Source organism: Oryx dammah, unplaced genomic scaffold (genome assembly GCF_014754425.2).
Source record: "Oryx dammah isolate SB20612 unplaced genomic scaffold, SCBI_Odam_1.1 HiC_scaffold_1, whole genome shotgun sequence".
NCBI lineage: Eukaryota > Metazoa > Chordata > Mammalia > Artiodactyla > Bovidae > Oryx > Oryx dammah.
In genome coordinates, this window is record NW_024070185.1 from 98,187,213 (window position 1) to 98,213,562 (window position 26,350).

Genomic DNA, 26,350 nt, shown 5'->3' on the forward strand with positions numbered 1-26,350 from the left:
CAAAACAAAAGAAAACACACACACACACCGTGTTGCAGCAAGCCATTTGGAGTGAGTTTTTACCCTAAAAAATGACATATATTAACTTTAAAAACGCATTCCAATATACACTAGGTGCAGACAAATACTGTTTGATTCCACTTATACGGGGGACCTGCTGCTGCTGCTACTGCTAAGTCGCTTCAGTCGTGTCCGACTCTGTGCGACCCCATAGACAGCAGCCCACCAGGCTCCCCCGTCCCTGGGATTCTCCAGGCAGGAACACTGGAGTGGGTTGCCATTTCCTTCTCCAATGCACGAAAGTGAAAAGTGAAAGTGAAGTTGCTCAGTCGTGCACGACTTTTAGCGACCCCATGGACTGCAGCCTACCAGGCTCCTTCACCCATGGGATTTTCCAGGCAAGAGTACTGGAGTGGGGTGCCATTGCCTTCTCCGATACGAGGGACCTAGAATAGTCAAATTCAAAGTCAGAAAGAACACTAGGAGTAGATCCTGGGGTCAGGTCAGGGGTGGGGAGCGGGAATGGGGACTTAGTGTTGAATGGGGACAGAGTTTCAGTTTAGGAAAGTGAAAAATCCAGGAGATAGATGATGGTGGGAGATGATGAATGTATTTAATGCCACTGAATTGTACAGTTAAATATGGTTAAAATAGTATGTTTTATATTATGTGACTTTTTAATCACAATTAAAAGAACATTCCAGGAAAGATACACACAAATTTAAATTATTATTTACTGAGTAGCTACTACATGGAGAATATTAAGAACAACATGTTTTGTTTACATGCCTTAGTTCAACATGTCAAGATGAGTTTGAAGCCGAGGCCTTGTTGCTATGAGAATCATGAAATATATCTGTGATATTATGAAAAATAACAGAATAGGTGATTGTGCTTGCCCTAATATACAGTTCCAGGGTAATTTCCCAATACTGACAACACATAGAAAGTTTGAAAATAGATCTCCAACCAAGAATTTCCCATTATATTAACCTTTTCAAACAGACAGTCTATTCTTACCTGTGATGTTAAAAATTAACCTAATTTTGTGGTCAGATAATGGGGCACTTCTTTCAATCCGTGAAGATCTGGCTTTGCCAGCACCCGTGGGTGTTTCTCGCACTGTGTCCTGGAAGTCACCGTAAGAGTAATCCAGCCTGTTGGCTGCACCCCAGCCACCAGGTCCTGAAAAGTTGGGGTAGAGAAATAAAAGATTGTAGAGTTGCATCTTTATCAGCTTTTAGGGTCTAATGTTCAGCCACAAATTACATTGTCTTTGATCACTATTTAAATTGCCCATAATGTTCTACATATAAAGTTTTGCCTGTAATTTTATACTGTAGTCTTGGGCACTTCATATTAAATTTAGATTAGCAATGAATAAGCTATGTAGGCATTTAAACCATTCTATCTTTGGCCTAATAATTATAGTAGGTTTAGAGGAAATGGGAGGTGGGTATAGGTTTTAATCAATGTCTATTTCCTTTCAGGGTTTGTTCCATTCTTGTCTTTTTTAATATCAGTGTCATAAACTGAACGTGCATAAACAGATTTCCCTTTGTGAAGATTATTCAAGATATTTGCATATCTGCATATTTTAAATATAAACATACTATACTTTTAACAAAGATAATAACAAAGATAATACTATGTGTATATTATTTGCTAATCACTTTTCAAATTTTCTCAACAATATATTATAATATTTCTGTGTCAAATAGTTTAATACCTTTTTCTATAGCTATGCTAGTTTCTGAGGGCAGCATTATGAGTTAAATGTTTATACACTTAAACTGCTGGAGGCAGTATGCCATGCTTAGTCACTCAGTCATGTCAGACTCTCCAGGGATTGCAGCCTGCCAGGCTCCTCTGTCCATGGAATTCTCCAGGCAAAAATACTAGAGTGGGTTGCCATGCCCTCCTCCAGGGAATCTTCCCAAACCAAGGATCAAACCCAGGACTTCTTTACTGTCTGAGCCACCAGGGAAGCCCCAGGATCCTGGAGTGGGTTGCCATGCCCTCCTGCAGGGGATCTTCCCATCCCAGGGGTCAAACCCAGGTCTCCCACACTGCAGGCAGATTCTTTACCAGCTGAGCCACCAGGGAGCCCATGAATACTGGAGTGAGTAGCATGGTTGGATGTGTCTCTTTAGACGCCTTCCACATCACTGTGACCAACTGCATGGATTCAGATGGTAACTTCTTGATAAATGATGTATGCCTGTACAATCTTAATCAAGCTACTTTCATTACTCTGAATCTCAGTTTCTCTATGTCTACATTGAGATCATTATTCCTACCTTGTAGGTCTGTGGAATAACAGCTGATTCATGCAAACTAGCTCATAGACAAGTTTTTAGACTAGCTTTTAAACTCATTCTAAAAGCTCAGTGAGAGTAAATAATATTAATATTGATGCAGGCATGCTGTTGTTGCTTAGTTATGTGCTTTAAACATCAAATCTATTTATACAAGTTTGTTCACTTAAGTAAATTGGTTTTTGAGTTTCTTTTTTAGCTTAATTCATGCTTTTAGCCACTTAAAAACAACTAGATCAATAGTTTTATTTTTCACTTAAACATTTTTCCCTGCAAGTGTCATGTAGCCATTATAAAAAATACAACAACACAAAATCCCAGAGGAACAAAGAGAAACATGTAAAAGATTGTCTATAATTCCACCACACAGAAATAATGACCATAACATTTTAGCCAAGAATATTTTCTATGAATATATAAACACACACATACACATTTATGCACACATATTATCTATGAATATGTATATGCACATATATTATATATATGCATACATATTATATATGAATATATAAATACACACATACACATTTATGCACACACACACACACAGTGTGTGGTAGCTCAGGTAGTAGAGTCTGCTTGCTATGCCGGAGTCCCAGCGTTTGAGCTCCAGGTGGGGAAGATCCTCTGGAGAAGGAAATGGCAACCCACTCCAGTATTCTTGCCTAGACAATCCCATGGACGGAGGAGCATGACAGGCAACAGTCCATGGGGTCACAAAGAGTCGGACGTGAAAAGTGACTTCACTTGCTTTCTTTACATATATATATATATATACACATATATATATATATACAGCTAGAATAAATATAAACATACTGTACTTTTAACAAAATAAGATCCTAGTATATGAATATTATTTGCTAATCACTTTTCAAATTTTCTCAACAATATAATATTTCTGTGTCAAATGGTTTAATATCTTTTTCTATAGCTAGACTTCCCTGGTGGCTCAGACAGTAAAGTGTCTGTCTACAATGCAGGAGACCTAGTTTCCATCCCTGGATCGGGAAGATCCGCTGGACAAGGAAATGGCAATCCACTCCAGTACTATTGCCTGGAAAATTCCATGGACAGAGGAGCCTGGTAGGCTACAGTCCATGGGGTCACAAAGAGTCAGACACGACTGAGCGACTTCACTTTCCTTTCACTTTCACTACAAACTAAGTTTATATTTTCAGACTTTGAGGTTATTTCAAAATTTTAGAACATCCTTGTACTACACTATGTCATAAAATCTTCTCACCATCAGCGAGAAGACACCACCCAATTCCATAAATACCCAAATGAAAAATGTACATCTTGGAAGTTACAAAACATGGTACATGTTTGTACATTAGTATGACTTTTATCTTGAGAAATATCCTCAGATGGGTCTGAGCATTTTTAACCCTTTAGTTACATATTGCCAAATGCTCTTCAATTTCTTCTCTACATACAATATGTGAGTATAATTTTTATCTCATGACACCTTTGCCAACTCTGGGTATTGAGATTTTTACTCAAATTTGTTCATCTGACAGGATAAAAAATGGCATCTCATTTTAGTTTTAATCTGAACTACATGAGTAGTATAAGATCTAATCATTTTAGTATACTTATTGGCCCTTTATTTTCCACAGATCATGGCATGCCAAGGTGTTATAAATATTACTGATTTTGTGAGTGGTGTGAAGACACTTGAGGAAGAAGGTTTGCCTCTCAGATCACTTGTATCACTTGCACCATACAGTATTCAGATTCTTACAGGATGACACACATCACCCATCACAAAGTCTCATGATGATAGCCGACTCCCTCTGTGTGAAGTCCTGTACTCTTGCAACCTATCTCAACAACCCGGGGGCAGTGGGAACCTGGGTCACGTGTAACAGAAGAGGCACTGATATTCTAGAGGTGCCATTGCCAATGCCCCCGCCAAAGCCACTTTGTGTTTTTCTATCTAAAACTTTAACTTCCATTATGTTCACTGAGAAGTTGTTTATAATTGTTAAAACTGGAAAACAAACTTAAAGTCTACCAATAGGAAACTGTTTATATAAATTATAGCAAATTCATAAAATAATATATGTAGTCATTAAAACTGCATTGAACACACTGGTATATTTAAAATGGATAACCAACAAAGATCCACGTACAGCACAGGGAACTCTATTCAATGTTATGTGGCAGCCTTGATGGCAGTGGGGGTTGGAGGAGAATGGATAATGTCTATTTATGGCTGAGTCCCTTCACTGTTCATCTATCACAACATTGTTAATCAGCTATACCCCAATATAAAATAAAAAGTTCAAAAAATTGCACTGAAATATAATATTTATGACATAAAAGTATCAATAAAATATTAACTAGAAATTCATGTTTACAAAATAGTTTGGGTCTACACTCAAATGCAGCACAGTAATATACACATTAATATAGTAACAATTATTTCTGGAACTGCAGGTTATCTCAATTTTATTCTTTTAGTATTTTTCAAATTTTTGCAAAAAACATATATGCAGAAATAATATTTTTCAATTTAAAAGCTCTAAAGCAATAGTCAATATCACTCTTAATGCTAAATCACTAAGAGAAATATGATTAGTGTCAAAAACGGAAAGAATGCCCACTGTCACGTGAATTAATACTGCTTCAAATAATCTTCTAAGCACTTTACTACTCTTGTACTTCCTCATTTAATCCTTACAACAGCCCTATGAGCTCAGCACTCTTACACACCCAGTTTAAAGATGAGAACACTGAGGCACAGAGTGGTTTGAGAACTTAAGCTCTTCCCCTGGCTCCTAGTAGGTGGGTAAGCCAGGATTTAGACATTTACTAGTTGGTTGTAGAGTTCATGTATTTAACCAGGACGGTATCACCACTGTGTTCTAAAACATTACTCTGCAAGTTCTGTAGAGACAGTTTTATAAGAATGAAATAAAAATAAGTATAATTACTGGAAAGGACAAAGAAATCCCATAACACATTTTGGAGTTCCCTTAATAAAAGTTATATGTCAATTATATCTTAAAAAAACAGAAGAAAAAAAAAGTTCAGCGTCTACATGAAGAAAACATCCAAATTCTACTTGAAGGTGTATCAGACTGGAATAGATTGAGTCTTAACATATTATAAGTGAGGAATGTGAATATTTTACATGTATTACTATTTTGAATAAATGACTTCCTTCCAATTTAAGTTAAATGCCATATAAAAATTGCTGTTAGTACCTTATAACTATTACTACTCTAAGATATCATACAAATATTTGAATTTTACAAGCACAATGTGACTTAGTTTTCTTAGCATTTATCATCCTGAAGCGTTCTGGCTAATATTTTGAAAGAATTACATATCTATAAATATCATTATGCACAGGATCAGGTTATCCAGTCATCCTAGAACTCTTGATGAGTAAATAAGTGAAGAGTTATTTTTCTAATTTGCCCCACTCTTCTGGAATGATTATCTTAGCCTGCACAACAGTTTTCCCAAACACCCACACTAAATAATTTCATTACCGATTGCAAAGCCATTTTCATAGTCATAATTATATTCAAGGCAGTATTTTTTGGTCAAGTCCTCCAGTCTGCAGTCAATGTCATCAGCATCACTACAAAATGACGGGACCTGTAAATAAAAAATGAAAGAGGACAAACTGTGTTTCACATCTGGGTGTGCCTTGGATAAGCTCTATGCTCCTGTTCTTCACGTCTCCATCAGCAGGAAGGAAGGAAGGACCCCAGAGCGCTCCCTGTCCTTAAAAAGGCCCCTGACCCTTCTCCTTGCCCTCCCCTACCTCCTCTCAGTGCAGTGGACCACCAAGATCAGTCTCATGCCTTTTCCCTCTGTTTACATCACTTACCGCAAGAAACTCAGGACTCCCAGGATATCTGTCTCTGAATTTTCACCCCAATTGAGTTTTGTTTTTTTTCAATTGAAGTATAGCTGATTTACAATTTTATATTAATGACTCTTTAGATCCCTTTTCTCTGACCCCATCTCCCACCCTCCTCTAAGTAAAGTCCTCAAAACTTTCCTTGGCGCCCTCTGAAGTTCAGTCAAGAACCAATCAAACCCTTATTAGTATTCACCTCCTCTCTCTGTGTTCTTTTCACTTTTGCTCTCAATGAAACCTGACTTCTTGTTTTTCTAGGTGGTGGTCATGGAGGTGAGGAAGTGTCCTCCTCACTCTTTAGGGCTGTTTCTAGCTCATACTCCCATGAACCTCCCTGAAGCCTGAGTTTTGAAGCTACTGCAATAAGCTATACCACACACTGATCTTGTGCCCGTCACCTACAGCCCTCCCCTATGCCAAGTCACTTCCTCATTCCAAGAACCCTGGTATAGCCAGGTATAGTAAGTGTCCCTGGTGTAGCCCTTGGTGATTTCTATATTCAGCCAGCTGATCCTTCCATCACCTTGAATTCTCACTTCCCCTTCCATCTTCCAGCGTTGCCACTTATCTCACAGTCATACCCTCAGATCTTGTCATTACCAGTAACTGCACCCTCTCTTAGACCCAGAAACCCAACGCCTCTTCTGTAATCCACTGACACTGCACCTCGTCACTGTCCCTCAGCCCCTGACGTCTTCACTTCCTTATTTCCCCACCTTGGACCCCATCTCGATCCATCACCATAAATTACTTACTCCCTTGCACGCACCCTCCTTGGTCTGTCACCATGAATTACTCCTTTGCATGCACCCTTCTCAATTTGTCTGGAGAACTTTAACCCCAGTTAAATTTATTGCTCTGCTTTCTCCACATTTGTGCCCATATGCTCAACTACAGTCTGGGAGAAAACACATCCCTGCTTACGGCCAATCCTACATTTCTCTAGTATATTCATTTATGCTCTCCTAGAAAATCATTTTGTACACATTCTCTTTTCTCAAACCTCCAACAACTCCTCCCCAGCATTACTCCAGACTGATCATTCTGCATCTTTTTTCACAGATCAGATAGTCACCAAAGATCCTTCTTTCACACATATCACATGTGGACTCACTCCTGTACCTGTGCTCATGTACTCTACCCCTTCTTGACACCTCTCTTTCTCACACTCTATATCCAATCTATTACTATTGCATCTACTTTCAGAATCTATCCAAAATCTAAGCCACTCAACTCTGTTAGGGATTCAAGTGTGTGTGTGTGTGTATATATATATATATATATTTGTATGTACTCAAGATAGTTCTGGAGTTAACTACACATTAAGTTGCTTAGAGAACTATGATTTTTTCACAGAAGTTATATATATATACATATATATAATATAAATATATATAAAACATTTATATACACATATATATATAGAACATTTCCTGCTTTCAAGATGCTCAATACACTTAAATACATTGCTTTGCTCTCCTGGAATCCCGAAAGAGTCCTAAACTTGCATAAAAAAGAAAACTCTTTAAATGTTCAGTGATCATAAAGGAAAAACACACTACAAGGGCATTTCTGTCATACTTTAAACAACAAAGCAGACATTCTCAAACCAAAGGGACTCTAAGTTTTTCTGAATGTTTTAAAAAATTCAAAGTGCTTTAACACAGATTTACTTATAATTCACTCCAGGAGACCAAAACCTATGAATAATTCTAAATATGAGGAGCAAGTTTGGGTCACAAAGAAAAAGGAAATCATCAAGACAAAGAATTTCTGTTGCAGGTGACGCAGAGCAACTATGGAAAACTCAACAGCATCCTTTAAAATATGGCAAACAACCAAGGAATGCTACTGACATACCATTTTCCCCAGGGTGGTCTCAAATGCTTCAGAAAATTTCTTCAACAGATCTGTGTCATCACAGCGAGTTGCTTTGTACAGCATCTCAAAGGACTTGTACCCATGATTTGCAAAACGTTTTACTAGAAAAAAACAGTTTCAGTTGGTTAGTGTTTTCAAAACACAAATTTAATTTCTGTGGAATTAAATTGGTATTTTCATCCCGACATGGTTTGCGGGATTGTTATAAAAACAAAAGTTGATAGTTAAGGAATGTTTCCAGGCCAAGCAGCCGTGTACCCAGTTACCTGGTGATATATTTGCTTTCATATATTATTCTTAACCTTCCAATCATATGACAAAGTGAACATTTAAGGGAGAAAGAGATACAAACATTTTTTTCATTATATTCCTGGGAATCTTTGAAAAATTCTGGTTGCAAAGATATTATATAAGTTTATAATGTATATGTTTATATTATATTTTCAATCAATAGACACTAAAAAATTTCTGAATAGTATGTGAAATTATATTTCTTAAAAGTGTAATTTCACAGAGATAAACTTTTCCTTGGATCAGAAGTTTAGAAGTTAAGACTCAGCAAGAAGTCTCAAAATATTCACAGTCTCCTAACAATATCAATATTAAAATCCTATGGTCTAAATCTTTGATAGAGGTGAGTAATATCACTTATATTTACCAAATTTAGGAATGATACAGCTCAAGTAAGTGGGTTTTACTTTGTAAGACACTGGCATTTAAACTTTATCTATAGTAATGGTAATTACTATATATATATAGTAATTCATATATATATGAATATATATATATAGTAATTCACTCTAGAGATTATTATTTACACAAGATGAAGACATTGGATTATCTTTAGGATAATACACAAGGTTACAGAATAGATCTAAATCACTTCTAAAAAAGAGTATGACTGATCCAACTGCCATGTATATAGGCTCTCACTTTAAATGTAAGTTCTTCTCCAGACATCAGACTATACTTTAGTTCAAGTTTACAGCTCAAGAATGACATGCTGACTCTTCTGACAATTCTGGTAAATAATGAAGGGGCCAAGATGGTTTTCCCATACACTGAGTCTTATCCTATAGCAATCCAATCAGCAATAAGATTCTGGGCTAATATTTTAAATTGAGGCATTTCTCCTATCTATAAACACTTCAAATTCACGGCACTATTTCCTACTTACCAAATCTAAACCCTATATTAAGGCAGTTTTCCTCTTTAATGTTAAGAAATTTACACATATAGGTAGTCGAACACATATTCACACATATTAAAGAAGCCCGGAAAAATTTAGAACTTACTAGCACAATCTGGCCATTCAGTGGAATATGGTGGTTTCCAGATACCATCTTCATAAGCACAATAATACTTGTCAGTAGATCCTTCTGTGAAATCATAGCCCTCTAAGCAACTTAATGTGCAGTTAACACCAGTACTATCTTGAGTACATACAAAATCCCCATTTACAGGTGTAAACGGAACTTCACAGGGAGAACCTGTGTAAAAAAATTGAATTATTTATATACAGTGGTATTAAAATATAAATTAAAATCTAAGTTTCTAAGCTGAATTTTGAAAAGAATTCCTCGTGTCCGCCACTACTCCTAGAAAAACTTTCACAATAAATCCATAGTGTGAGGCTGCTGCAATTTCTGATTTTTGATTCCTAGGTGGGTACAGCTAAAAAGCTGTACCAATGTGCAATTAATTACCTATGCATAACTATGCATATTTTATGAAAAGCTAAAAGTACTTCTGATGTGCAACTGTTATTTTTGGCATTCTTTTAATAAAAAGGGAAAACCAAATAACGTTACATAGCAACAAATTTTCAGAATCTGTTGCCTCAAGCATTCAAAATAGGATCATGAAAACAATACTTTGTAACTTTAGAGAAAATATTAATAAGTGGTTACAGACTAGCTCAGAAGAAAGCATGTGTATTTACCATGAAGTGAAGTAATAATTGGAAACCTCAATACAATCTGTCAGTATTTTAACTTTAAACAGCTATGTTCATAGCCTATTTTCTTTCAAAGGAGAGTGCAATAGTGATTACACATCTCAAGTGTCAGCTAGATTTTGGAGGCTTATGCAGAGTATACCTTTTACGACAATGTGGATGTCACAGGTTCTATTATTGCCTGAGGGGTCAGTGGCTGTATACCGCACTATCGTCTCCCCTTGAGGGAAAAGGTCTCCTGGTGTATGGCTTCTGGTGACGGTCAACACGGCCCCTAAAAAGGAGAGAAGGAGAAAGGAGGACTCCAATCTGGGGGTTATTGTGTGCAGTCACTTTATGTGATTAGAATTTTCATTTACTCTTTATACAAACCAGCTGAACATTCTATTGGTACTAACTGGGCTGGTAACAGAAAATAAACTATAAAATCTTACACTAAACTACAGAATAGTTGGCTCAAAAGCCTCATTACATGAAGGCATTCTTGCTAAATAGATTATTTTCCTTTACTAGATCAGTCTTCTGTGAATATTGGAAATTTACTTAAGAAATCTATTTCACTTGCATCCTTGTTTTCAGGGTGTTTGTGAAAACTTTAAAGTGAACTTCAGCTATATTTGCTCACTTTTTTTTGTTTTCCCATGTGCTTTTATAACATTTTTGGCAGATGTTTAAGAACTGAGTATGAATACATAGAACTGCATTAGAGATGCCAATAGGATGCATAGTTTATGTCTCAAGGATAAAGGAAGCTTAGAGGCTGAACAAATTTACTAGAACACTTTCAAATAAAATACACTGCACAAGTTTAATAAACCCCCACTGAATAATGAATGAAAAGCCATGGACAGGTTAAGATTAACAATGTTAAAATATATAGAATTATCCTAGCATTAAAACATCTTCTGTAATTATCCATGCTACTATATGTAATTTGCTTTTTATTTCTCTTTTATCTTTTTAAAAGCTTTTTATTTGGTGGTAACATGTTGACAACAAGATACCTGCATTCTCACCTGAGTTGTCTGAAAACTGAGGCTCGTCCCAGGTCACAGCATGCTCCTTCTCAGAGACCTGGACGGGAGGCGGGGGTCTGCACCAGTCTATGCTAGGTGGTTCTACATCTAAAAAACATGAAACCAGAGGATGAAGTCACAACCGATGTTCAAAACTGATGAGGAGGGTTGCAAGAGAGAATCGAAGTCTACTTGTGCAGGCGGAGAACCTTGACCTTGACACAAGGCTGGCCCTGGGATCCCTTTGATGATGACGTGGTAAAAGAATCCAGCTGCCAGTGCAGGAACTGTAAGAGATGTGGGTTCAATCCCTAGGTCAGGAAGACCCCTGGAGGAGGAAATGGCAACCAACGCCAATATTCTTGCCAGGATAATCCCATGGACAGAGGAGCCTGGTGGGCTACAGTCCTTGGGGTCACAAACAGTTCCACACGACTGGGCACATATGCATGTTTCATCCCTGATCTCAACATCACAAGAAAAAGCTGATCCTTGCCATGCTTCACTCTACTTGTTGAAGAAATACCAGATTGCTAAAACCACCATGAACACAGCAGTATAAACGGTAAATTCGGGATGTGGTGAGCATTTAACTTCTGAGGTTCACCAGTGGCAGTTGAACTGATCCACCCAGAAACGAAGAAAACATTCCTAGATAATCAGAAGGCATGAAATGACCAAAGCAGTCCTTTCGCAGGGATCTCCTGAATGATCCTCCTCTTAACTGAAGGGCTGACAGATGCTACATGGAAGACCAACAGGCAGAGATCCGAGTCATGCTGCAGAATATATAAGACATTTAAGAGTCATTGTCGCTGTTAAGTTTCCTGTCATGTCCAACTCTTTGCGACCCCATGGGCTATAGCATATCAGGCTTCCCCGGTGTTCACTATCGCCCAAAGTTTGCTCAAACTCATGTCCATCGAGTCGGTGGTGCCATCCAACCATCTCATCCTGTTACACTGCTGCTCTCAATCTTTCCCAGCATCAGGCTCTTTCCCCATGAGTCAACTCTTTGCATCAGGTGGCCAAAGTATTAGAGCTTTAGCTTCAGCATCAATCCTTCCAATGAATATTCAGGGCTGATTTCCTTTAGGATGGACTGGTTTGATCTCCTTGGTGTCCAGGGACTCTCACGAGTCTTCTCCAGTACCATAGTTGGAAAGCATTAATTCTTCTGCACTCAGTCTTTTTATGGTCCAACTCTTACCTCTGTATAAGACTACTGGAAAAACCATAGTTTTGATTATACAAACCTTTGTCAGAAAAAAAGTGAGGATGTGATATTGCTGGAAGGCCAGGAGGTTACGTCCAGAGGTGGGACTCTGGGGTCTAAGATGCCTCGGTTGATAAATTCCAGGTAAAGACAAAGAACAGGGTGTGGACACAGGAATACGGGGCTGCAATGGGAAGAGGGTGAAACCCACAGCAGAAATGAAAGAACAGTTGCTGGGCACTGTAATCTACATTGAAGGAAGAGTTTGAGGGGGGTGCAGGTGAGCCAGGTTTCAAACTCTGAATGCAGTGGAATTTGAGGAGGTCAGTAAAGTACAATCAAGAAGTAGTAAAGGAGGACATTTTCACTTAACTATTGATTTTTACATATATGAAATGCCACTCTATCTGTAATAAAGCGTTTTTGAGGAAAACTGGATGAACAGTATTTTTCTTATTATATAGGTAAAGAATCTCAAACCAGGCAAATTTACGAGACTTGCCTGAGGTCAGTAAGCTGGTAAATTACAGTCACAGGCATCAAGACTAAGATGATATACTATCTATGTATATGAAAACACATATCCTGAAATGAAACGAGGTGTACCTATAAGACTATACAGATTTCCGTTTGAAGCTAAGTCTTGTGAATAAATATTCAATTTTTCTCTTTTCCTGGTATTTGCATTTCCTTAGTGTAGGATCTTTGATTTACTGCTTTCTTAGGCTGTGAACTCTGTCAACCAGCGATGGAGCCTCTTTGGCTCACAAGTCTCCATGGCCTAGCACGGCACCTGGCCCATAACAGTTGCTCAGAAAAAGTTGTTGCATAAAGAAAAGAATGAAGGAATGCTTGTAGGAGGCCAGTGCACTTTGAGAATTCGGAATCAAGCCAACACATAGTTAAATTTATAAATCTAACAGTATTTACTATGCTCCCCAAAGAAAGTGCAAATGAAATAGTTCCAAGATTTTCTAAAGTTATCTGATTTAAGCCAAACATTTAAAAATTGAAGTTTGGGGATGAGAGAGAGCAGTTCGCAGAGGCCACTGACTGTCAAATAGCTGGAGGTCCCAGCAGACACAGCATCTCCAGAAAAAGAAAGTCCATTTCAAAGCACATGAGACAGCATTCTGTGGAATGTTAAGCAAAAGCATTCCTACTCCCTCTCATTTATCATTAAGACACCAACACTCTGTCATCTGAGGAAAACAAGAAAATGTAGGCTTTGGAATATTTTTGGTCTCCCTCTCCCCCTGCCTTCCCAGTCTCTTTACCTCCCCTTCTTCCGTTCCCTCCTCCCTGCCATTTCCTTGCTCTCTTTCAGAACTGGAAAATTCAGCTAGTATCTAGCTAGACACTCGAGTACACTTTTTACATTTCACCACACTGACTCTTCATTGTGAAAAATGAAAACGTGGCAAACTCTTGACTCACATGTCCATGTTTAAAATCACAGCACCATAAAAATGAATCCAACATATTTTTCATGTGACTGGTGATGTTTATGTTTAAAACATTCAAAAAGCAATTAAAAACAATTAATCACTAGGACATAAACATAGATTTTTATATAAGTCAGTTTATTTACTTTCACCAAAACTTATCATTTCTAGGGTAAGAAGCCAGTTTGATTCATATTAGTTATTTTAAGAGGTTATGTAAAATTCTTAAAATGAATTCAATGTACTGAATTTTAAAATAAACACTAAAAATATATATGAAACCAAAAGAGCAAAATGTTAGTTATATTTACACAGAGCTTAATGAAGGTCAGGAGGCAACAGTTAGAACTGGACATGGAACAACAGACTGGTTCCAAATAGGAAAAGGAGTACGTCAAGGCTGTATATTGTCACCCTGCTTATTTAACTCATATGCAGAGTACATCATGAAAAACGCTGGGCTGGAAGAAGCACAAGCTAGAATCAAGATTGCCAGGAGAAATATCAACAACCTCAGATATGCAGATGACACCACCCTTATGACAGAAAGTGAAGAAGAACTAAAGAGCCTCTTGATGAAAGTGAAAGAGGAGAGCGAAAAACTTGGCTTAAAGCTCAACATTCAGAAAACGAAGATCATGGCATCTGGTCCCATCACTTAATGGCAAATAGATGGGGAAACAGTGGAAACAGTGTCAGACTTTATTTTTGGGGGCTCCAAAATCACTGCAGATGGTGACTGCAGCCATGAAATTAAAAGACGCTTACTCTTTGGAAGGAAAGTTATGACCAACCTAGATAGCATATTAAAAAGCAGAGACATCACTTTGTCAACATAGGTCCGTCTAGTCAAGGGTATGATTTTTCCAGTGGTCATGTATGGATGTGAGAGTTGGACTATAAAGAAAGCTGAGCGCCAAAGAAATTGATGTTTTTGAACTGAGTTGTTGGAGAAGACTCTTGGGAGTCTCTTGGACTGCAAGCAGATCCAACCAGTCCATCCTAAAGGAGATCAGTCCTGGGTGTTCACTGGAAGGACTGATGTTGAAGCTGAAACTCCAATACTTTGGCCACCTGATGCAAAGAGTTGACTCCTGGAAAAGACCCTGATGCTGGGAGGGATTGGGGGCAGAAGGAGAAGGGGACAACAGAGGATGACATGGCTGGATGGCATGACTGATTCAACAGACATGAGTTTGGGTGAACTCCGGGAGTTGGTGATGGACAGGGAGGCCTGGCGTGCTGCGATTCATGGGGTCGCAAAGAGTCGGATACGACTTGAATGACTGAACTGAACTGAATGTGTCAGGCCCTACTTCAAGTAGTTTGCATATCTTAACTAATTTAAAAACCTCACAATAACCCTATGAGGTAACACATTTATTAATTCTATTTCTGGATGAAGAAATAAGCACAAAGAAGTGGCCAGTCACTCTGTCTTAAGTAGGAGAGATGGCTCTGGAGTCAAGCAGTTTGTTTTCACAGTCTGTACTTTTGAGCACTATCGCAGACCACCTCATTCATATATTCCCCACATATTAAGTCTTATTGGTGGCTATCTATCTGGGCTTCCCTGGTGATTCAAATGGTAAAGAATCTGCCTGCAATGCAAGAGACTTGAGTTCGATCCCTGGGTCGGGAAGATCCTCTGGGGAATGGATTGGCTACCCACTTTAGTATTCTTGCCTGGAGAGTGAAAGTGAAAGTGAAGTCACTCAGTCGTGTCCTACTCTTAGCGACCCCATGGACTGTAGCCTACCAGGCTCCTCCATCCATGGGATTTTCCAGGCAAGAGTACTGGAGTGGGCTGCCATTTCAGAGTACCATCTGGTATCTACTGAATATCTACTGAATTGACTGAAAGTACAAACACCAGTTAGGAGATGATGGAGTAAACCAGGTCAAGAAAATGAAATTAAAAAGAAGGACTGATCTACAGCAGTGGGGTGTGAGGATGGAGAGATGGGGACAGATTTCAGAGATATTAAGTAGATGAAACTAGTAGAACCTGATAACTTATTGGATGTTGGTGACAGAGGGAGAGGAGTCAAGAATGACTTCCAGATTTCCTGCCTGGTAACTAGGTCTTCACTATGTTTTCTGAGCTAAGCAATATCTTAAGTTTGAGTGAATTTGAAATGCCTGTGGGGCATTCACATGGGAAAGTTCAGTAGGCAGTTTTATTATAAATTTGAAATTCAGAAGAGAAATCTGAGCTGGAGACAGAAATCCAGGAGTTATCAGTTAGCAAAATTACCAGGAAAACTAGAGAGAAAGAAAGAGGGTCAAGGCTGGATTCCTGGGGATGATCCACATTTGAGAGTTGGTCTAAGGAAGAGAAATCTAAAAAAGCAATCAAGGAGGGAAAAAATTAGAATAATGGCGGAAAGAAACAAGAAAGACTGGTGTCTGAGAAGATAGGAAAGGAGGCACTTTTGATAGAGAACATTGTCAATAATGTAAAATCTATGGAAACATTATATAAAATAAGGACAAAAAGTGTGCAGTAGGATTAACTGTAGGGATTACCTGGTGACCTTGATTTCTATGAGTAGAGGAGACAGAAGCCAGAATTGAGCGACTTTAAGAATAAATGGCAGTTAAGCCAAAAGATATGGCAACCACTGGGGAATTTTCAAAAGGCTCAGATAGAACGGAATCAGAGATATAGTGATACTTAAAGGGTACATAGGTTTCAAAGAGGAAGCTGTTTCAATGACAGAAGGAAGAATCAGTGAAAAGGAAGTTGCTGAAGATAAAAAAGAGGCAAAGCTTTTGGGGGTTCTGGATTATTTTCACAAACTTACCCAAGTAATCTGAAGACTTACCAATAACCTTGATATGGAAGGTGCAGCTGGCTTGGTTGCTGGATGGGTCAGTTGCCGTGTATGTGACAGCAACATCTCCAATTGGGAAAAGATAAGGTGGGGTAAAAGCTGGATGAACGTGGATTGATACCTTTTAGAAAGAAATTTCCAAATATTTGGAAAGTTAAAGTTAACATTAATAGTACTTTTATTACTTTTTGGTTTATATTATTAGCAAAGTGAAGTTAAAAATGACACAATATTTTACATATAGTAAAAAGGAAAAAAAAAATCAGGCATAGCCTTTGGTGTATTCCTTTCTAGGCTATTCTACCTAGGCAGTTTATAGAGTTTGAATAGATATGAAATGTTGTTCCTTATTTATTAAACATAATATCTTAGAACATTTTTTATGCTCTTACATAGTTTTCAGAACTTATGACTGTTAAATATCTTTATAACATAGGAAATAAGTATACGGTGCTTTTTTTAAAAAGTAAAATCTATTCAAGGACATTTAAATTGGTCCCAAACTTGACTGCTATAAGCAGCACTAGGAAAAATGGTTTTTGCACAGACATTAAAAAAATATTTTTATTATGTCCTTCTGTTCTTTCCAGGAATAGATTAACCTCAAATTCATTAAAATTTTACTCATAGGTAATACAAAATTTATTTCCCAGATTATGGTAAAAATTTGCATCCCCACTGATAGTATTTCATAGGACCAGTATCAAAATTCCCATTCAGAGTTCTCTGATCTATGTTAAATATCATTACTTTTTGATAAGTCAAAAATATGGCATCAGTCATCGCTTTAATTTCCAATTTCTTACTGTCTCATGGTAAGATTACATTCTCACACGACTGCATGAGATAGATGTATCCTCTTTTTGAATCATATGCTTGCACTCTTAGTCCATTTGAAAATTATGTGATAAAGATAAACTTACATTAATATGTAATAAACACTCTAACATTTGAGAAACTCAAAGCATTTTTCTCTAGTTTGCTATTTATCTTTTGAGAAATATTTTTAAAATACAATTTTTAAAAGAATTGTATTAAAAAAAAATAGTTCAACACACAGGTACTTCATTTGGTCTAAATTCTCACGGATCCTAAAGTATGTCCCTGCACTCTTCTTAGTGTTTGATGACAATAACCATGTTGACGATAATCATGTATATGTTCACAGGCCTCTTAATGGGAAGTGGGAAACACACGAGCCAGCATGCAATGCACACGTCACCTACAGAACAGAACGTCCTACAAGTCTAGAAATCACATTTAAATCAGGCCTAGAAGTGTTTGGTTCCCTAAAGATAAATACCATATGATCCCTCTTAACAAGTGGAGGAAAAAAAAAAAAAAAACCACAGATACAGAGAACAGTATGGTGGTTGCCAGAAGACGGGTATAGGGGCAGTCAAAATGAGAGAAAGTGGACAAAAGGTACAAACTTCCACTTATAAGTTCTGGAGATGTAATACAGATACAGTGATAGTTATATTAAATGATACACTATAAAAAGTTATCTCTACTGTTAAATATACTCAACACAATTATCAGAACATATTGTGGTGCTTGTTGTGCCCTTGAATGGCACTACTTACATACATGTTTACATACAGGTGTGAAAACTCTATACTGTTTAAGAGCATGTTCATGTATGTGAATACTAAAAGTACGGACTGAAGAGGGTGTTAAATTCCTAATTCCTTTTCTAATGTCTGATGGATAATTATCTCAAGCTCTTGTATGCAAATACTAAAATACTGTGTTTTTGAATAATGCTGGTTTTTGAAAGCAGAGTAAGAAACACTGTTATCTTCTTTAGACTATCATTTCAGGATCATATTTTTAAAGATATGTTTATAAATAGGAACTAAGATTGATTCCCCATCTTTCTTTTTTTTTAAAGATCTTCAGAGCATAGTAAAGGGCCAAGAATTTTTAGCCAAGTAATCTTAGAGGATACATAACACAAAAAATCCATGGAATGAAAAGTTTCTGTTTCTAGAGATTTTCATCTGAGATTTCTCATGAAAAAGTCAAGGCTGATTATTCTGTTATCAGATGGGGCATTTGCATTTATGAGTAGAATACAGCTAGAGACAGTAAAATCATTAGAGTATTGGAAAGTTTTCAATAGCACACATATTTACAGTGTATTTAGAGTCCATTTGAAAAAGGATACAAATATTTGCTCAGACCTTACCTTTTCCCCAGAGTTGTCTTTAGCTGTTGGGATTTGCCAAGTGATATTAGCGGAGTCTTGCTGTTCCTGAGTCTCAGCCTCTATGTCTGCAGGACAGTTGATCTGAGGAGGTTCCACGTCTAATTCAGAAAATTCACATAGCAGTTAACATACTGATGCAGTGATATAATTCTAAGTCATTTAAGAGACTGGGGCATGCATGCTCAGTAGCCAAGTTGTTTGACTCTTTTGTGACTCCATGGACTGTAGCCTGGCAGGCTTCTCTCCATGGGATTTCCCAGGCATGAATAATGGAGTGGATTGACATTTCCTTCTCTAGGAGATCTTTCTTACCCAGGGATCCACCCACGTTTCCTGCATTGACAGGCAGGTTCTTTACCATCTGAGCCATCAAGGAAGGCCACAAGAGACAGGTAAGAAATATTTTTCATTCTAATCTAATCATAGAGGATTTCTAATGTACTTCAGCATGGCTTCCGAAGTTCTTCCTCAACTGGTGCCTGCTTCTCTCTTAGCCTCATCACTTACAGAACCCCAATCAGAACTCAGTCTCCACATCAGATGTCCCGCGAGAGCACCATGATCCTTCTTATACCTGGGCCTTTGCTCATGCTCTTTTATTTGTCTGAATCAGTGCTCTCTTCTTCCTTGAGGCAGCTTGTCCTGTAATTCTCAGCTTAGACACAAGCTCCTCAGGAAGCTTTTCTGACCCACTGGTCCATTTGAGGTGCTCACTGCACAAGTTCTTATTGCCCTCTGTCCTTCCTAGCCATAATGCACCTTGCCATTTTTAAACTGAATTTCCTCCCCCCAAATAACTGAAGTTCTTTGAATGCCATGATTTCTTATTTCATTGAATTATATAGTACCTGGAATATAATATGAACTTGATAAATACTTTTGGAATGAAATAAACAGAAAAAAATGAATGCTGAGTGTGGTCGGAAGGGACTGCACTTGAAAACAGACTGTCAAGTAGAATTAATTAGTATGCTAAAATGTAATGTCAAAGCAAACAACAAATTAAAGCCAAAGATATTACTTGCAGTGTGAAACGTTGCAGTACAGATACTGCATTAGAAGTGGTAACATTCCACATAGCTGCAACAGTCACTGAAGAGCTAAGTCCTTATGATATAATAAATCCTCTTCAGTTATATTAAATTAAGTCTTCTGCAACTTGCAGCTGAATATATCCGGATTAATCTGTGTCTCACTTTCTTATTTCTTAAAAGCTTTATTCAATTTATATTTTCCCTTTCTCAGAGGGGCTACTATGTCAACAACTTCCCCCTACAACGGTGCGTGAGCATATTGACTCTTAAAATCTAAAGAAGCATTTAATTTTTCCTTTGGACTTGAAGAATAGCGTGAATGAACTTGGAATTTCAGGTTTATATGCACTCTCCCTCTGCATTCTTAGCACACTGCTACATTTCCTTCTGGCATTTAGAGGTACAAAGGAAAAGCGTAGTGTGAGTCTGAATCTTGTTTCCTTTGTGAAGTTCCTCTTTTCTCTCTGGAAACTTCAGATTTTTCTCCTTACCTTTGGCCCTGCTGGTGGCTCAGACAGTAAAGCGTGTGCCTGCAACGCAGGAGACATGGGTTCGATCGCTGGGTCAGGAAGATCCCCTGGAGAAGGAAATGGCAACCCACTCCCGTACTCTTGCCTGGAAAATTCCATGGACGGAGAAGCCTGGTACAGTCCATGGGGTCGCAAAGAGACAGACGTGACTGAGTGACTTCACTTTCACTTTGGATCTTAAAAATTTCACAAAGTAGTGAAAGTATGCCTGCCCAACACTCAGAGGCTTTTCAACTCACATTATTCGTGTTTATGTGCATATGGATCAACAAACTCTTTTCCTCTGATAATGGTACTTTTCATTTTTTATTGAGGTATAGTTGATCTACAATGTTGTTCTAGTTTCAGTATACCGCAAAGTGATTCAGTGATACATACATACATTCTTTTTCAGATTCTTTTCCATTACAGGTTATTATAAGATATTGGATGTAGTTCTCTGAGCTGTACAGTAAGACCGTACTGTTGGGGGCGGGGGAGGGACAAATTAGAAGCTTGAGATTAACAGATATAACTACTTTATATAAAATAGATAACCAACAAGGTCAGAGGTTATTTTCAATCTAAAAGTTCAAGCCTTTTTGTAGCTCAGGGAAACTTTCTTCTATTAATAGGAAAATTCTTCCCCTCCATCCCTTTTCCTCTCTGTGCTTCTGGAGCTCCTTATTAAAGGGCACTGGTATTTCTCAATTTCTCCTGGTTATCTCTCTTAACTTCTGTCTTTTGAACTTGATCCACTGGGATACTCAGATTCCTTGTTTAGCAGTTCTCCCTTCTGAACGAATTCTCAATTTGCTTCTTCAAATCACTGTTTTCAACAACCTCCACTCTGCTGTTTTGTCCTTCTCTTAGAGAGATTTATATTTTTACTTCTAAGATCGTTTTCTAGCTCTCCATACCTCCTTTTTCACAGCAGTCTGCTCTTGCTGTAAGGAAGCTGGCAATGTTCTCTTGTGAATGTACTGAGATGCAGGTTTTAAAGTGCTGATGACTTGCTTTTTTCAAAAAAAAATTAATCTCACTTGCTTAATAGGAGTTAGAAATTCTTCAAAGATTTTCAATTCCTATTGGAAAACTTATCTGACTTCTGGCCCTAATATCATCCCTAGTTTTCTATTTTTTTCTATCATTGCCTGGCATGTGGTACTGGATTTCTGTAAATTCACCATCCCAAAGCCAAAATCTTCAGAGCATGTATCGGGGTGATATCTACCCTTTTACCACAGGTATGCAGCAAAAGTTGCAAAGAAGGTTAGTCCGACACTGTACTAATACATCATTATATAGAATTTGGTTTTCAACTTGACCCACGTGGGGACCTACCTTTACAAGCAGCTGTCTGAACTTTGGCACTCCATTTTCCAGAGGTAGTACACCTCACTTCTTCTCTGCCCCCCGATAAAATGAATCCTTGGCGGCAACTTAGCTGACAGATCGTCCCAGGTTTGGCTGGATGCTTGCCACAGTTGGGAGGTGACACGGTAACACCTTTGGGCTTCTGAAAGGTGGCACAGTGGCGTTCTATTGCAGGAGAGCAAGAAAATATCATTTGCATTCTCACAAATTACAAAATGCCACAGAGTCACTTTACTCAAGAAAAATACAATCGGTCTGCATGCAGACGTCTGCATATGACATGGAACAAACATTGTATTGTTAATTATGCTCAACCAGGTAGTGCTAGTCGTGAAGAGCCTGCATATGACACGGAACAAACATTGTATTGTTAATTATGCTCAACCAGATAGTGCTAGTCATGAAGAGCCTGCCTGCCAATGCAGAGAGACGTGACACGTTCGATCCCTGGATCAGGAAGATCCCCTGGAGAAGGGAAAATTACCCACTCTGGTATTCTTGCCTAGAGAATCCATGGACAGAGGACCCTGGCCACAGTGGAGCCAAAGAGTCACAAAGAGTCAGACATGACTGAAGCGACTAAGCGCACACACACATCTCTTTAGTAACCTCATGTTTTCTACCAGTGTATCAAATCTTTAAAAGATTTCTAACTAGCATTTAAATCAATGCTGACTGTGACTTTTATCATTTGCATAGAGAATCTTCAGTTTGCAGAATATTACATTATGGCTCTGAAGTGTAAAATAGTGAATTAGATTCTATCATCTTTCATGGGGTAAGTGACGATTCAACAATCAGTTTCCATTTTTATAAGCTTATGGTGGCATCTTTAAGCAAGCAGATTTTGAGAAAAATTTTTATACTCTCCCTAGAATCACTGTGTTATATTAGGGCCCAGACTCTTAATGATGTTATTTTCAGCACTGATGAAGAATAGCAGGTGAATTAGGGAGAATGGAGATAGAATGGAAAATCAGATGAGGACTTAATATAAGACATGTGTGTATATGCACATGAACCCACATACACATTTGTTTATTGTGTAGTGTAGTAGTATGTCTACTGGTAACACTACCAGCATCTTTAGTCTGTATTTCCCACATGATAATCACTAAGTTTATCTAGTGTTTACTATGTGCCAGGCATTATTCTAAGTGCTTTACATGGACAGACTCATTTAATTCTATGCAGGAACGACTAGTGTTATTATTTTCACTTACAAACAAGAGCACTGGTTGCTGCTGCTGCTAAGTCGCTTCAGTCGTGTCTGACTCTGTGCGACCCCATAGATGGCAGCCCACCAGGCTCCCCCGTCCCTGGGATTCTCCAGGCAAGAATACTGGAGTGGGTTGCCATTTCCTTCTCCAACGCATGCATGCATGCATGCTAAGTCGCTTCAGTTGTGACCGACTCTGTGTGACCCCAGAGACGGCAGCCCACCAGGCTCCCCCGTCCCTGGGATTCTCCAGGCAAGAACACTGGAGTGGGTTGCCATTTCCTTCTCCAATGCATGAAAGTGAAGTTGCTCAGTCGTGTCCAACTCTTCGCAACCCCATGAACTGTAGCCTACCAGGCTCCTCCATCCATGGGATTTTCCAGACAAGAGTACTGCAGTGGGTTGCCATTTCCTTCTCCAAAGAGCGCTGGGGCATAACAGTAATTCTCGTAGTTAACTTTCCTGAAGTTACCAACAGGTAAATGGCAGAACCTGCGTGCCCCCCAAATATTCTACAATCATGCCTTCTCCCTGAAATGACTGCTTTCAAACCTCTCTGTCAACAGAAGTAATTTTTTCCTGAGAATTGCTAGGTTTCTTTATTTTTGCACAGAGAAGCCTGGTGTGCTGTAGTCCATGGGGTCTCACACAACTTAGCGACTGAACAAAAAAGAACAAATGTACCAGATGACAGTCCAGATTTCCTGTTCTGCTTTGATCAAGAGGACTGTCAGAGCCAAATTTGTTGTTCAAATATAAACAACATATGGGACTTTAAATCCTTTATTTCAGGACAGTTGTTTATAAATTAAGAAAATCATCCTTTTAGCTCCCATATCAAGATTTTATTCCCTGCTAATATTCTTATTGTTTATGGCATTTTGAATTTTTATATTGTTGTTGTTGTCTCATTGCTGTCTCGTGTCTGTCTCTTTGTGACCCCATGGCTGGAGCCCACCAGGCTCCTCTGTCCAAGGGATATCCCAGGCAAGAATACTGTAGTGGGTTGTCATTTCCTTCTCCAGGGGATCTTCCTGACCCAGGGATTGAACCATGTCTCCTGAACTGGCAGTTTAATCTATTCTAATGTAATGGAGACTCTTTTCCCATTGCTTATATGTTTAATAAATTCTGAAATGGATTAATATTTACATATATTAACTATACTCTCTTCTAGCTTTTAATGGTTTTATTTTTAATTTATATTTTAAAACTATAAAGTATTTACATTAGTGTCTGGTGTGTATTAAAAACATACGAATACTTCATTTTGATTCATTTTGCTTTTTCCCAAGGAGCGAGCCAATTTTCCTATATTATCAGTTGAATAAATCTTATCTTCTCAGCTGAGCTATGATGCTTCCTTAATAATATATGAAACTCATAACTTTTGGAATCCATTAAGTCCCACTGATCTGATGGCAGTTCTTATATACTCTTCATTTCTGCAATTTAGTATGTATTTTAAAACCCAACAGAACTACTTCTTTTTTACTATTCTTTATTACACTTCCCTTTCAGTCTTATTTTAGTGAGTTTTACCTGCACATTCTTCCAGATGAATCCTGGAATCACTCCCCAGTTCCAAGAAGGGGAAAAAAGAAAATCTCTTTTGGGCTATTGAATAGGTTGCATTTTACCTATACATATATTTGGAAAGAACTTTGCCTTTTGACAAAATTTTATTAAAATGTTCTTTTTATCTCAGCAATATTTTGTAGTTTGTGTAATACAAGTTCCATATATTTTTGTTTGAGGTTATTCTTACATATTTTATATTTTATACAGATCTCTGTGGTTTTTCATTACATATTCTGTTTATCATTTATACAGAGGAGTTATTTGGTATTCTTAAGACTTTAATGGACTCTCAGTCTTTTAGTAGTTTCATTTTATTTTAGAGGCAGACACACAGTTTACAAACGATGATTTTGAATCCTCTAAGCTCTAACCTTATGATTTATTACAAGAGCTAAATCTTAGACAATCTTACTAAACAACATGGATGATTCTAGCATCCTTTTCGTTTTCCAGATTTAATAAGACTGTCCACATTTTTAAAGTAGATACAGAAGATGAACTTTTTTAATGTCAGTTATCAATGAGTTTCTAAGAATTTTACCAAAAATGTGTTTTAAATGATAATGAATACATTTTTATCTTATATTGAGCAACCATATGAATTTTTCCTATTTGTTATGAAGTAATTTATTATGTTAATAGAATATCTAATTTTAAACCCTTCTTGCATTCCTAGGATAAACCTTTACACATCCTGGCAAACCAATCTTTCGAGTATGGATTGCTAGTATATTTGCTGTCATAGTTTTATTTTTTCCTCTTGGTAAAAGTTGTCAGATTGGCAACAGAATAATAATAGCTGGATAGTATGAACTGATTAATTTTCCACTCTTTGGGCCAAATTAGATGGTATAAGAATTGTTTCATTTTAAAAGTTTGAAAGAGTTTCATATTTTCCTCAGTCATTTTCAAATGCTTGGAAAGATTGCGGGCAGGAGGAGAAGGGGCGACAGATGAGATAGACAGCATCACTGACTCAATGGACATGAATCTGAGCAAACTCTGAGAGATAATGAAGAACATGGAAGCCTGGCTTGCTGCAGTCCATGGGGTGGGACATGACTTATCAACTAAACAGCAAAAGCAATAACTAAGTACACTCTGATCTTTCCACTACTTTGTAAAGCACTCATAGGTAAGTATTTATTTGCTTTTCTACTTTTCTTCTTGGTTCATTTAACAGTTTTCATTTTCTTAGAAAATCATGCATCATAAATGGTGTTTCATTATTTTAAAAACCTCAAACCTCTATATAGTCCTTTGGTATAGCTTGTTAGAAAAATTCCTTTTTTTTGCATTTTTCTTTCTTCTTTCTACAATCTATTACTTTATTCAAAGATTTTCCTTTCATCCACTCTACTGCATTCCATCTCCTTTTATGATTCATCTTCCTTTACACTATTACGTGCTTCTTTCAACTTCTCTTACAGTCACTCTTTTCCTAGTATTTAATTTAATGTTAGCTATTTTTATTCTTCCTGTTTAACAAAAATATTTATATCTGTGAAATTACATCAGTGTATAATTTAACTTAGGCCTCATAACTATTGTTTCAGAATTGTCTCAATTTTGTTATTTTTTTAATTGTATTTTTAAAATGTCTCTTTTGTCCATTTAATTCTTTATCCCTCTTTGGAGTCTTCATATTTTTGTGTTTTGGTCTAGTTTCATATGTCAGAAAATGTTAAGGACCTTGACTTTTTTATATGTGTTTCAAATAACTTTTCCTTTTTCTTGTTTGCATTTTAAATATAGAGAATTTATGTCTGAAGTACTGAAATGTAAAGCTTTATATATTCAGATCTATTGTTCTTTTCTTTTTAGGAAGTTATGCTCTGTTAAAATCCGTAGTTTGCCCATTT

The 26,350-nt window shown here is 37.5% G+C and overlaps 1 protein-coding gene across 1 annotated transcript in view; it reads right to left on the bottom strand.

Annotated features, from left to right (window-relative positions):
* Nucleotides 1-26,350, bottom strand: part of SVEP1 (sushi, von Willebrand factor type A, EGF and pentraxin domain containing 1) — a 200,005-nt gene that overhangs the window by 92,153 nt on the left and 81,502 nt on the right. The window contains exons 7-15 of the mRNA XM_040239945.1: nucleotides 21,656-21,853; nucleotides 18,748-18,866; nucleotides 16,548-16,677; nucleotides 11,059-11,166; nucleotides 10,185-10,316; nucleotides 9,381-9,575; nucleotides 8,065-8,186; nucleotides 5,828-5,936; nucleotides 1,021-1,185 (exon numbers count right to left, since the gene is read on the bottom strand). Of these exons, the coding sequence (XP_040095879.1) occupies nucleotides 1,021-1,185; nucleotides 5,828-5,936; nucleotides 8,065-8,186; nucleotides 9,381-9,575; nucleotides 10,185-10,316; nucleotides 11,059-11,166; nucleotides 16,548-16,677; nucleotides 18,748-18,866; nucleotides 21,656-21,853 (1,278 nt within the window). The remainder of the gene's footprint in view (nucleotides 1-1,020; nucleotides 1,186-5,827; nucleotides 5,937-8,064; nucleotides 8,187-9,380; nucleotides 9,576-10,184; nucleotides 10,317-11,058; nucleotides 11,167-16,547; nucleotides 16,678-18,747; nucleotides 18,867-21,655; nucleotides 21,854-26,350) is intronic.